Source organism: Oncorhynchus mykiss, chromosome 28 (genome assembly GCF_013265735.2).
Source record: "Oncorhynchus mykiss isolate Arlee chromosome 28, USDA_OmykA_1.1, whole genome shotgun sequence".
Taxonomy (NCBI): Eukaryota; Metazoa; Chordata; class Actinopteri; order Salmoniformes; family Salmonidae; genus Oncorhynchus; species Oncorhynchus mykiss.
This window is the reverse complement of record NC_048592.1, coordinates 22,280,089-22,293,210: the sequence shown is the minus strand read 5'-3', so window position 1 is coordinate 22,293,210 and position 13,122 is coordinate 22,280,089. Positions and strand designations below refer to the sequence as shown.

Here is a 13,122-nt window from a genome sequence, read left to right as displayed (position 1 = left end):
GAACTCTGTAGGGTACCACCATGGTGTAGCTGGAGGACAGCTAGCTTCCGTACTCCCCTGGGTACATTGACTTCAATACAAAACCTAGGAAGCTGATGGTTCTCACTCCCTTCCATAGACTTACACAGTAATTATGATAACTTCCGGAGGAAGTCCTCCAACCTATCAGAGTTATTGCAGCATAAACTGACATGTTGTCCACCAAATCAAAGGATCAGAGAAGGATTCTAGTACTGAAAGCATAAGTTACAGCTAGCTAGCACGTCAGTGCATAAAATGTGGTGAGTAGTTGACTCAAAAAGAGAGAAAGACAATAGTTGAACAGTTTTGAACAAATTAATTTTATCCAAAATTAAGGAGACGCAAGAGAGAGAGAGAGCTATATTTCATAGTATATATTTTTTCACTTTCACTTACTTAGCTAGCATGAAATACAGCTAGCTAGTTTGGCCTAATCAAAAACCTGGCTCAAACAGAGAGGGATGCTATGTTAGCTAGCTGGCTATGGCTATCCAACACTGGAAATCTTCCAAGTCAAGGTAGGTTTTTCGTTTTATTAATTTGTTGCCACCGGGGCCCACCGATGTAACTGCTAAACTGCTTGCTGCTGACTGTACACTATACTGCATGATTGTAGAGGGTTTACTAACGCGTTAGTTCTAGTAGCTATGTTGACTATGACATGAAAACGATGTAGGCTTTGTGTAGCAGTTAGCGGTCATGATATGTAGGTTTGGCCTGAAATCTACAAGCGAAGAGAAAAGGTGAGAGGAGGAGAGCGTGTAGATAGATATCTACCTTATAAGTTGCTCCATACTTTAAAACTATTGTTAGCTTGTTAGCATGTTGGGCAGGATTTTCCATGTTGTTATGGTGTGTTGTGATTGTGTAAGCCTGCTGTCTCAGGAAATGTCATTGTGCTTTAGGCGTTACTGAAGAGATGTATTTGTAATGTATTCTTTAGAATTAGAGTAAGAATAACATGATTAGACACAGTTTGCAATGGACCTTATGTGTTGGGTGCGTTGGGCTCCTGGAGAAGACCAGGAGGTTCCTATAATTGGAGACCCCCCATCACTTGTTTACTTGTTCCATTCCCCCTGCCTCTCTAGCAGTTCTGAAAGGATCAATGTACCATTTGAATCAAAACAATGAGATTTTGGTTTCCACACACACCAATACAAAGCAGACAACATTGCCTGTAACAGGGCTTGTCTCCAGAAATGACTTCCCTTGTTATGAAATCCTCCAATTCACTTGGGTTACCCTGTCACAAACACTGTGGACCATTCAAATTTTCATTAGCTAGTCAAAATACAGATAATAGTCACCCACTCAGCCCCTGACTAAATGTAAACTTGTTTCAGCAGAGTAAACAATATGTTAAAATAAACTGGTGAAGTAATGGATCGATCTTTATAAAGCATTGGAAATATTCCACTCCCAACTTTTGTACATATCATATCTCACTGACGAGTTAGGTTGGCCCCTGTCAGAGAACGTTCTGGTTTCTTTTTCCTGCTAAATTGTGTGATGTTCAAGCCAAACATAAACTGACAAAGTCTGTCTCCTGAGCCCGACACTTCTCTCCATGTCCCAATCTTGTCATCGCTATGTTACTACCCATCACTAAAGGCATGAGGCTGGATGTTGACTTAGAAATGTTAGATGTTGGCTTGGTAGGAGAAAATCCTATCATGAGTATTGCACTCCCCCTCTGTCTCCTTGCCTTTACAGCCTGAGAACTGACAGTTATTTTTCTGACACATCCTAATCAGGCAATTGCCTGCGATGCTAAGTATTGTTATGGTTGGATTTCGCTTGATGACATGATAAGTGGAGCTCATGTTGTTGTGATTTTTCATTTTTTTTTGTTAAAAAGGGCCTTATTTCATCAAGGCTGTTTAGGAGTTACGGAGATTTTCCTCAGACATTACCACAATTACTCTTCCATTAGCTCATGTTGTGGACTGTCTTACCAACACATATACCCCATAACTGTTTGTTGGGTATAGACAGCAATGTATATACTAGTACTGTACCATAAAAGTCCAACCGTTTACGTTCACGCAACACATGAAAATGCATGCTTTCATAAAATGTATTTAAATGGACAATAAAGTTATCGTATCGCTACATATAGTATATCTGTGTAACACAGAGACAGAGTCATCATAGTGGTGGTTTCCTAGCATCATGGATGCTCTTTTGGTCAAGTCCCTGGTCTCTGTGGCTGTCTGAGTCAAGAAGATTTGAAAGAGGGGCCCTGACAGAGTGAGATATCTCCGAAGTGTACTGTACCTCGGAAATGTGAGGCCATTTTCCTCTTCTATACATGCTGGGATTTATGGTGACAACCGTTGCTATTTGAAGCCCAAATACTTATTTCTTGACAAATTAAAGCATAACAAACCTGAAGGTTTTTGTTTTAAGTAAATAAATATCTAAATTCCTTAAACCACTGAAATGTGGCAAGGTATTCGAAAAAAATGTATTGTTGTGTGGTTTCACAGGGTCCAGCATGCCAGTCCCCTACTGTCTGCCAATCAAGGGAATGTGTCAGTGCCAGACATCCTTGTGGTTGGTAGAACAGCGGGGGGCTGGGCACTACATGTCTGTTATATTGCCATGCTTGCATTGTTATCCCTCTCTTCATGTCCCGACAGTGAGTTGAATAGCTGTTATTGTTGTATCAGATTTATTCAGCGTAGGCTACGGCCAGACAGTTGCCTGTGTGAGTTCTGGGTTAATCAACCGTTCATTTCGAGAACTAGGGAACTGTTGTGGACATTCTCTCATTCATGATCTATTGAGGTCATTACAATATATTTAGAACGATGATATAAATGACAGCATCCCTACTACAGACACACTGATTAGTTAGTAAAGACTCAATATGTCTGTGAATTTTAACATCGTTCAAAGTACTGTTATATTATTTTCTCAAGAGTTCTCTGCAGATGATAAATTGTGGGAATTTAAGATGTTGTTCTGCCCTATTTATGCAAATGGGATGTTGCTTAGTATCTCTATGTAAACATAACATAGGCTTCAGACCAGAGGGGGCTGGTGGGAAGAGCTATAGGAGGATGGGCAAAATGGCTGGAATGGAATCAATGTTATTTCCATGTGTTTGATGTGTTTGGTACCATTCCGTCAATTCTATTCCAGCCATTACAATGAGCCTGTCCTCCTATAGCTCCTCTCGCCACCCTCCTCTGCTACAGACACAGTAGTATCCAATATTCAAGGGAGAACTGATGAACCTGCCCCTACTTTGAAATACGAAATCTTAATATGAGGATGTATAATATTACAGTCATCGCTTAGGTTTCCCCTGTTGAATGCAAATACATGGAAATATGACAGTCCATTACAGTATGTCAATGAAACAGTGATATTGTCCTTTTTTGGAAAGTCTCACCCTGCGACACTTAAAGCACACTAACAAGCTGTCCTCATTCTACCCTGTGCCTGGTCTAACAACAAAACAATGAGTCAATCAGATGAGTCACAAAGAATAGCAAGTTAAGAGGTACAGTATGTCCGAAAACATTGGATTCTGTGGATATTCTTAGGAATGCTTTGAATGTAGGATTTGGGAGAGATGACAGTATTAAGAGAGAATAATGTGCTTTTCATTAATAACAGAGTATGAGTCTACCCAAAAACGTTTTGTGTGTCGACAAAAACGTCTCACTATTTATATTGCAGTTTGGTGGTCCTGGTTTGGCCAGTGTGTGAGGTGAAGCCATGTCTGAGGAGTGAGACATTCTTTCCATCCTGTACAGTTACTGTTTCTGTCAGCCACTTATCATGGAGACAGCTTCATCACTTTCAGTGGCTGTGTTTATACAGGCAGCCCAAATCGGATATTTTTTCCACTAATTGGTCTTTTGACCAATCACATCAGATTATTTCAAATCAGATATTTTTCAGAGCTGATCTGATTGGTCAACAGACCAATTAGTGAAAAAAATATCAGAGTTGGACCACCTGTGTAAATGCAGCCAATGTCGTCACTGTTATCTGAACATGGGTAGACCTTGTACATGTTATGAAATAGATGAATAACAGTAAAATACTGACCTGAGAAGTGAATCAATTATTTACTCCACCTAATGCCCAGTCTTTTCCTGCAAGGAAGATGTGGGGTTAGTGTCTGTCGGATTGTGATGTAGTGTCAAAATGAGGGTGAAGAATTTATGAGTGTGATTTATGAGTGATCCGCTCTAACCAACTTTTGATTTGCATAATTTCAGGTGAGAACACCAAATACTTTGACCTCAATCCAGACAGAATTCCATAATTTGTGTATTAGGTATTTCCATAAATGTAACTTTTTCTTCTTCTTTTGAGATAATTCTACAAGAAATCGAGATCCACAACAGGCGAGACAGCGCCACTGGCCGCCCCATGCGCATTTGTTATTGTTTTTGTTTTGAGTATGTAAGCATCCAGCATCGTGGTAAAAAAAAACTTAGTAGATACACTGCTGTTCTATCGTTCGTGTGATGATGTGCAATGATATCAGAGGGAGAATAAACAGTGTTCCTTGTTTGATGTAACGTCTTTGTTGTTGTAATATCGCAAGCTGATGTGGCAGTTTCACACACCCCCCCCCCCCGCCCCCCCCCCATAGATATAGGTTTCACCGCTATGAATTATAGCTTTAAGACATTTTCTTTTGTGTTAGGGCCCTGTCTATGTACAGTTTGTCCTTGGAAATAATTTGATTTGAGGTCAATTGTGTATATTACTAATGTGTTAACAATACGTCATAATTACCAATAGTTATCCATGTTAAGACACCTGTGCATTTTATGCCTATACTGTGTAGCACTGTGGCAGGTAATATTATAGGAAGCTGATTTCAAGGTAGTGTGTGTTTGCTGAGGAGTGTTGTGTTCCTTTGTAGGAAAGCTGGCCTGATTCTCTCCCAGCTGGACGACCTGAGTGGCTGGTGCAGGGGTCTTCTCCAGGAGTCCAAGATCGGCCTGCGCAGGATGTCCCTCAAGTACCTGTCCTGCCGTTACACAGACACCAAAGCCTTTGGTCTCAACTGGGTGGAACTGGGCCAGGATGTGCGAAAGGCCTGCGACGAACAGAACCTGCTAGTCATGTACAATGATTATGGGGAGCCCAAAGAGCGTTGAACGTCACACAGCAAATAATGGGTCTTGAGGATTTGTAAGTGTGTAATTGTGCTTTTGGGATTATCATCATGTCTGCTTTTTAATTATTGTGTGTTCTAACCCTTATTTATTGTTATAGGAACCTGATTTCAAGGTAGGGTGGGTTTGAGAGGTGAGGAGGGTTTATTTAAAATATTATTAGAGCAAAATATAACAATAATGCACATGTACAGTAACAAAGTGTACATGTACCTTTCTCAATGCTTAATTGCATTTAGACAGACTTTTTGGACGTTTGGAAGTTTGGAAGTTGCACCAACAATCCTGAACCCTAAAAATGTATATATTAGGATTATGAAGATTGAGATAATTTACTGTAACATGTTGAATGTAGTATTCAAGTATAAATTCATATTTAAGCTGTTGTACAGAGGTCTTTTGTATTTAGACAGTCCGTATATACAGTAGTGGTCATTTCAGAAGGTTGGGAGGTCATGTACAGTGTGGCTCTAAATGTTAAAAGTTAAAGTTGCCAAACCCAAATGACAGTATTTGCTACATCAATGAATTCCTAATCATTCTGAAATCAACAAATGGCTATCTTTCAATGTTTTATATTGTTTATCCGTAGTATGTTTAGAAATGAACATTTGTATGTGTCTTAGGAATATACATGATGTGATCCTGTAAAAACACTAATACCTTTGATACCTGTGTTTTACTACAATACGCAATTAATATAAACCAAATGCCAACTGTTTTCTTTAAAAAAATAACAATTACGCTCCTCACAAACGTTGATAATGGAATAGTTATCCCCATAACATGGACTTGAAAACAAATGCTTGTAGATATTTTCATAGGTTCACCAATGCATCAAATGACAGCACAGTGGTTAGCCTCTGTAAATATTGTATTACAAATGATTTCTATTATAACATTAATAACAATGGGCCTCAGCTGTAAGGATATGTCTTTTATTATGAGAAAACCATTGGTTGACATTGATAGGTATGCTTTTTTTTGTTTCAATTTGCACATGAGAGGTGTGAGCATTCATTATGTATACATGTTTTGTGTATGCTTGCATTATGTTTGTTCTGAGACTGTTTCCCAAAATAATGGAGAGGTTTGTTTTATCAATACAATGAAGTGGATTACACAAATGGACAGATTATAAGGCTTAACAAATGTTATTATCGATCAGAAGTGCATCAGAATTGTTACCATACACATCATAAAGCTGATGGAAACTAAAGCTGATGAAAACTAACAAAAAGCAGCATGTTATACTATTATGTCTATGTGGCTAATCTAATGTTCTCTTTTTCCCTTGGATCTTTGCTATTTCAAAGAATAATAAATAATATATTATGAAATGTTGGAACGTTGGACGTTCCAAAAAAAAAAGTTTCCTGATCAGTCACCATGTCTAGGCCTAGTTCATTTTCAGTCAGTTAACTCAAGTCAATGTCACACTGTTTGGAATGTTTCTTGGGGATTGTAGAGCCTCAAACACAATGGTTTAAACCAAATAACAACGGCAAAAGACATGTTAAGTCTCGGCTCAGCTTCTCACTTATACACTGAGTGCACAAAACACAAAACAGCACCTTCTTAATATTGCATTTCACCCTTTTTTGCCCTCAGAACAGCCTCAATTTGCCAGGGCATGAACTCTACAGATGTGTAGGGTAATAGTCATTTATGGGGCAATAGTCATTTAGACACGTTGCCTTGGTGTTCTTGGGCACAGGGACTATGGTGGTTTGCTTGAAACATGTAGGTATTATAGACTGAGTCAGGGAGAGGTTGAAAATGTCAGTGAAGCCAGCCAGCTGGGCAGCGCATGCTCTGAGTACGCATCCTAGTAATCTGTCTGGTCCCGCAGCCTTGTGAATGTTAACCTGTTTAATGCTCACTTCGAGGCAAGCAACACTGAACCATGCATGAGAGAACCAGCTGTTCCAGACGACTGTGTGATCTCGCTCGCAGCAGCCTATGTGAGTAAGACCTTTAGGTTAATATTCGCAAGGCCACGTGGCCAGACGGAATACCAGGACGTGTATTTAGAACATGCGCTGACTTTAATATGTGGCGCCGACGGGTATGGTAGCTCTGCTTCTATCTCCTAAGCAACTTTACAGTATTTAGATTTTTGGCTGGAGTGTTTACAGACATATTCAATCTCCATATCCTCCCTTTTTATACCGCTATCATCCAGAAGGTGAGGTCAGTACAAGTGCATTTAAGCTGGGACCGAGAGACTGAAAAAAATACAGAATACACACAAAAGACAAAGTGTCACAAGTTAAAGATACAATTGAAGATTAGAAACAACTCCAGTTATCACAAACAGTGTTGTCGATCAGAGTCTTAAAAACAGGCAAAGCCACTGAATCCCCTAACTTTCAAATCTTCTGAAGCATGTTCCAGGATGAAGGGGCATTATGGGAAAAATATGTTTTCCCCATCTCAGTTCTAGCCTTAGTAACAGACATGGACAGCAGCGACTGCGAACAAAGACTATATTGAGTGACTGAGCAGAGATATGAAGGGAGTTGTCCCATCAATGCTTTGTACACAAATGTGTACCAGTGCTTTAGCTTCCTGGTGGAGAGAGAGGTCCATTGCACCATAGCATACAAATCACAGTGATGGGTAAGTGATCAAGCATTTGTAATAAATCTTAAAGCACAATGTGTCCAGAGTTTTCAAGGTACTTGCTGAGGCCTGCAAATAGACAATATCACCATAATCCAGCACAGATTTTTTAAAAGTGCTTTGAACAATATATTTTCTGACTAACATTGAAAAGCATGATTTGTTCCTGAAATAAAAACCCAATTTCAACTTCAGTTTCTTGGTCAAGGTATGTTTAAAATTCAACTTTTCATCTAACCAAATTCCAAAATACTTATAGGAGGGGACCCAATCAATTTTCTGGCCTGTTATAGTTCAAATCTGCAAGTGACTCCATCTGTTAACTTGCAGGGAAGAGAAAACCATAAACTTTGTTTTCCTTTCATTAGGCACAAGTTTCAATTGGAAAAGCTGCCTTCGAATAACATCAAATGCCAACTGTAAGTCCTGAAAAGCCTTCTGAATATTAGATGCTGTAGAATAAATAATTCTGTCATTAGCATATAGATGGAGATTTGCAGAGTCAACAGTGTTGCCTTTATCATTTACTGTATATACAGTGTAAAAAGGATCGGACGTAAAATTGAGCCCTGGGGAACTCCTTTTGTAAGCCTTCGAAACTCAAATGTCATATCCTCCTGAGCTACACACTGTCAGAAAGGTCGTTTTGGAACCAATCCAATGCATCAACACTTAAACCCACCTTTTTTAGTCCATACAACATCAGGGCATGGTCAACAGTGTCGAAGGCCTTCGATAAGTCAATGAAAGTTAAACACAGGGGTTTGTCATGTCCTGAGTATCTAGAATATCACCTACAACCTTACAGCAGTAATTGTACTATGCTTGGCTCTAAAACCCGACTGGAATTGAGATAAAACTGAGTTATTATAAAGAAAGTCTTTGAACTGTTGGTTCACCAGCTTTTCCAAAACTTTTGTCATCACTAGCCGGCTTCCACCCGGTTACGCAACTCTGCAACTTAGAGGCTGCTGCCCTATATACATAGACTTGTAATCCCTGGCCACTTTAATAATGGAACACTAGTCACTTTAATCATGTTTACGTACTGCTTTACTCATCTCATATGTATATACTGTTTTCTATTATACTGAATTTTTGTCAATGCCACTCCGACATTGCTCGATCTAATATTTATATATATCCTTTTACTTTTAGATTTGTGTGTATTGTTGTGAATTGTTAGATACTACTGCAATGTTGGAGCTAGGAACACAAGCATTTCGCAACGGCCGCATAAACATCTGCTAAATATGTGTATGTGACCAATAAAATTCTATTTGATTTGATATGACTAGCTGGTAAGTGTCTTCACTGACATTTTCAACGTATCTCTGACCTGGTCCATAATACCAACTTGTTTCAAGCAGACCACCATAGTCCACATGCCCAAGAACGCCAAGGTAACCTGCCTAAATGACTATCTTTCTGTAGCACTCACATCTATACCCATGAAATGCTTTGAAATGATGGTCATGGCTCATATAAACACCATCATCCCAGACACCCTGGACCCACTCCAAATCTCTATTGCACTCCATACTACCCCCACCCACATGGACAAAAGGAATACCTGTGTAAGAACGCTGTTCATACAACATAGTCCCTCCCCTCCATGCTCATCACCAAGCTTAGGACCCTGGGCTTGAACACCTCCCTCTGCAACTGTATCCTTCACTTCCTGACGAGCTGCCCTCAGGTGGTGAGGGTAGGCAACAACACATCCGCCACGCTGATCATCAATACAGGGGTGCCTCTGTGGTGTGTGCTTAGTTCCCTCCTGTACTCCCTGTTCACCCATGACACCAACAGGTATGACCAACGATGATGAGGCAGCCATTAGGGATGAGTTTAGAGACCTGCGTGGAACACAGGAAACGGACAGGTAAGTGTGCCACCATCCACAGTGATGGGGCTGAAGTGGAGAGGATTGAGAGCTTCAAGTTCCTTGGTGTACACATCTCTAAGGAATTAACATCGTCCACACACACCCACACAGTTGTGGAGAGGGCACGACAGCACTTATTCCCCCTCAGGAGGCTGAAAAGATTTGTCATGGGCCCTCAGATCCTCAAAAGGTTTTACAGCTGCTCCACTGAGAGCATCTTGACTGGCTGCATCACCACTTTGTACAGCAACTGCAAGGCACCCGACCGCATGGCGCTACAGATTGTGGTGAGTATGGCCCAGTAATTCACTGGGGTCGAGCTACCTGCCATCGGGGACCTCTATACCCGGCGTTGTCAAAGGAAGGCCCCATAAATTGCCAAAGACTCCAGCCACAGACTGTTCTTTCTGCTGCTGCATGGTAAGCAGTACCAATGCACCAAGTCTGGAACCAGGAGGACCCTGAACAGCTTCAACCCCAAAGCCATAAGACTGCTAAACAAGCCTGCAAAATAGCTATTCAAATAGCTACCCGGACTACCTCTTTTGCACTCTCTTGCACTGACTCTATGCATACACACACTGGACCCACAAACTCACACATACTTACACTGACGTCCCAACACACACACACACACACACTACACATGCTTACGCACACAACATATGCGCACACATGCATACTGACGCCACACACACTTTCAAACTCAGCACACACGCTCCTGCTGTCTATTATCTATCCTGTTGCCTGGTTACTTTACCCCTACCTAGACAGTTGAAGTCGGAAGTTTACATACACCCTAGACAAATACATTTAAACTCAGTTTTTCACAGTTCCTGACATTTAATCCTAGTAAAAATTCCCTGTCTTAGGTCAGTTAGGATCACCACTTTATTTTAAGAATGTGAAATGTCAGAATAATAGCTTTTTCAGCTTTTATTTCTTTCATCACATTCCCAGTGGGTCAGAAGTTTACATACACTCAATTAGTATTTGGTAGCATTGCTTTTAAATTGTTTAACTTGGGTCAAATGTGTCGGGTAGCCTTCCACAAGCTTCCCATAATAAGTTGGGCGAATTTTGGCCCATTCTCCCTGACAGAGCTGGTGCAATTGAGTCAGATTTGTAGGCCTCCTTGCTCGCACACACTTTTTCAGTTCTGCCCACAAATTTTCTATAGGATTGAGGTCAGGGCTTTGTGATGGCCACACCAATACCTTAAAATGGTTGTCCTTAAGCCATGTTGCCACAACTTTGGAAGTATGCTTGTGGTCATTGTCCATTTGAAAGACCCATTTGCGACCAAGCTATAACTTTCTGACTGATGTCTTGAGATGTTGCTTCAGTATATCCACATTATCTTCCTACCTCATGATGCCATCTATTTTATTAAGTACACCAGACCCTCCTCCAGCAAAGCACCCCTACAACATGATGCTGCCACCCCCGTGCTTCACGTTTGGGATGGTGTTCTTCGGCTTGTAAGCCTCCCCATTTTTCCTCCAAACATAACAATGGCCAAACAGTTCTATTTTTGTTTCATCAGACCAGAGGACATTTCTCCAGAAAGTATGATTTTTGTCCCCATGTGCAGTTGCAAACCGTAGTCTGGCTTTCTTATGGCGGTTTTGGAGCCGTGGCATCTTCCTTGATGAGCGGCCTTTCAGGTTATGTCGATATAGGACTCGTTTTACTGTGGATATATATACTTTTGTACATTTTTCCTCCAGCATTTTCCCAAGGTCCTTTGCTGTTGTTCTGGGATTGATTTGCACTTTTCACACCAAAGTACGTTCATCTCTAGGAGACAGGTATGATGGCTGCATGGGCCCATGGTGTTTACTTGCATACTATTGTTTGTACAGATGAATGTGGTACCTTCAGGCATTTGGAAATTGCTCCCAAGGATGAACAAGACTTGTGGAGATCTACAATTTTTTTCGGAGGTCTTGGCTGATTTCATTTAATTTTCCCATGATGTCGAGCAAAGAGTCACTGAGTTTGAAGGTAAGCCTTGAAATACATCCACAGGTACACCTCCAATTGACCGTCAATTAGCCTATCAGAAGCTTCTAAAGTCATGACTTCATTTTCTGGAATTTTCCAAGCTGTTTCAAGGCACAGTCAACTTAGTGTATGTAAACTTCTGACCCACTGGAATTGTGATACAGTGTGTGAAATAATCTGTCTGTGAACAATTGTTGGAAAATTACTTGTGTCATGCACAAAGTAGATGTCTTAACCGACTTGCCAAAAATATAGTTTGTTCACAAAATATGTGTGGAGTGGTTGAAAAACGAGTTTTAATGACTCCAACCTAAGTGTATGTAAACTTCCCGACTTCAACTCTACATAGCTACCTCAATTATATAGCCATGTCATTTTTTACTCGTTACTCTTATTCGTTATTCACTGTGTATTCATTCCTCGTGTTAAATTTTAGTTTAATTTTTTTTTATCTTTACATTTATCTTGTTGGAAAAGGACCCGTGAGTAAGCATTTCACTGTTAGCCTACACCTGTTGTTTACAGAGCATGTGACAAATAACATTTCATTTGAGATGCATATAGTATGTGTCCCCCTTGTGTTCAGAGGGGTGTGGAGATCCAGAAACATTGAGATAAAATCAGTGTTTATTACGGTTTATTCAACATCAAGTGTAAAGTACAGTATAATATCACACAGAACAAGATTACACAAAATCTGCATGGAATATTTATTGAGAACTGCTACATCTAACAACAACTCTCTTAGCAGAAACTGTTAAGTTAGGTACCTATGATATGGATAAATATGCATTATGTGATATGATGTTATAATACTGTAGTCTTCCATAACCACATCTACGAAATTAGAGATTGCCCAAATATATTATTCTATACAAGTTAGTTGTCTTTACAGATTAGTTATTGTGTTGGAATCCTAAAAGCTACAATATTAAAACCGTTTTTATATTTGTCTAAGAAGAGATTACCTTCATTGCTCCCTAATAGGAAAACAAAATGGAAATATATCATGTCCAGGGGTGAAGTTCATCTGGTGTTGTTTCATTGTGAGCCAGCCTTGGCCCTGTTCACACATAACGATCCATCGTTCATAACAGTCCTGCTTCCAAGTATTTGGCTTTACTCTTGTTCTCCTCAGCGTTTGGATCACGGCAAGTGCATTCATCCTGATCACAGTTGGCACCAAACGGAATGACCTGTCAATCAGTCAAGTAACCAGGAGATTAGAAACAAACAAATCTCCAGAGGCAATACAATCACAAACAGAGGTCATTTCCCCAACTTAACTAATACATACACATTGTAATTGCATACATTTAACAATGCAATAAACTTCAAACTATGCCCATAAGAAGCCAGTTGTTTGTCCTACCTATCCAATAGTTTGCATAGTATTATATGTGTGAGCTCGACACGTTTTATTTCTTC

At 40.1% G+C, this 13,122-nt stretch overlaps 2 protein-coding genes across 11 annotated transcripts in view; one reads left to right on the top strand and one right to left on the bottom strand.

Moving 5' to 3' along the window:
* Positions 1-6,545, top strand: part of astn1 (astrotactin 1) — a 240,416-nt gene extending 233,871 nt beyond the window's left edge. For 9 of the 10 annotated variants that reach the window (XM_036965977.1, XM_036965979.1, XM_036965976.1 and 6 more), the window contains one exon: positions 4,919-6,545. In XM_036965977.1, coding sequence (XP_036821872.1) covers positions 4,919-5,156 — 238 coding nt within the window. In that variant the 3' untranslated portion in view covers positions 5,157-6,545. The remainder of the gene's footprint in view (positions 1-4,918) is intronic. The other variant, XM_036965986.1, reaches the window with a different exon arrangement.
* Positions 6,546-12,316: 5,771 nt separating this feature from the next.
* pappa2 (pappalysin 2) overlaps positions 12,317-13,122 on the bottom strand; it is a 59,501-nt gene continuing 58,695 nt past the window's right edge. Inside the window, exon 23 of the mRNA XM_036966716.1 lies at positions 12,317-12,890. Coding sequence (XP_036822611.1) covers positions 12,783-12,890 — 108 coding nt within the window. The 3' untranslated portion in view covers positions 12,317-12,782. The remainder of the gene's footprint in view (positions 12,891-13,122) is intronic.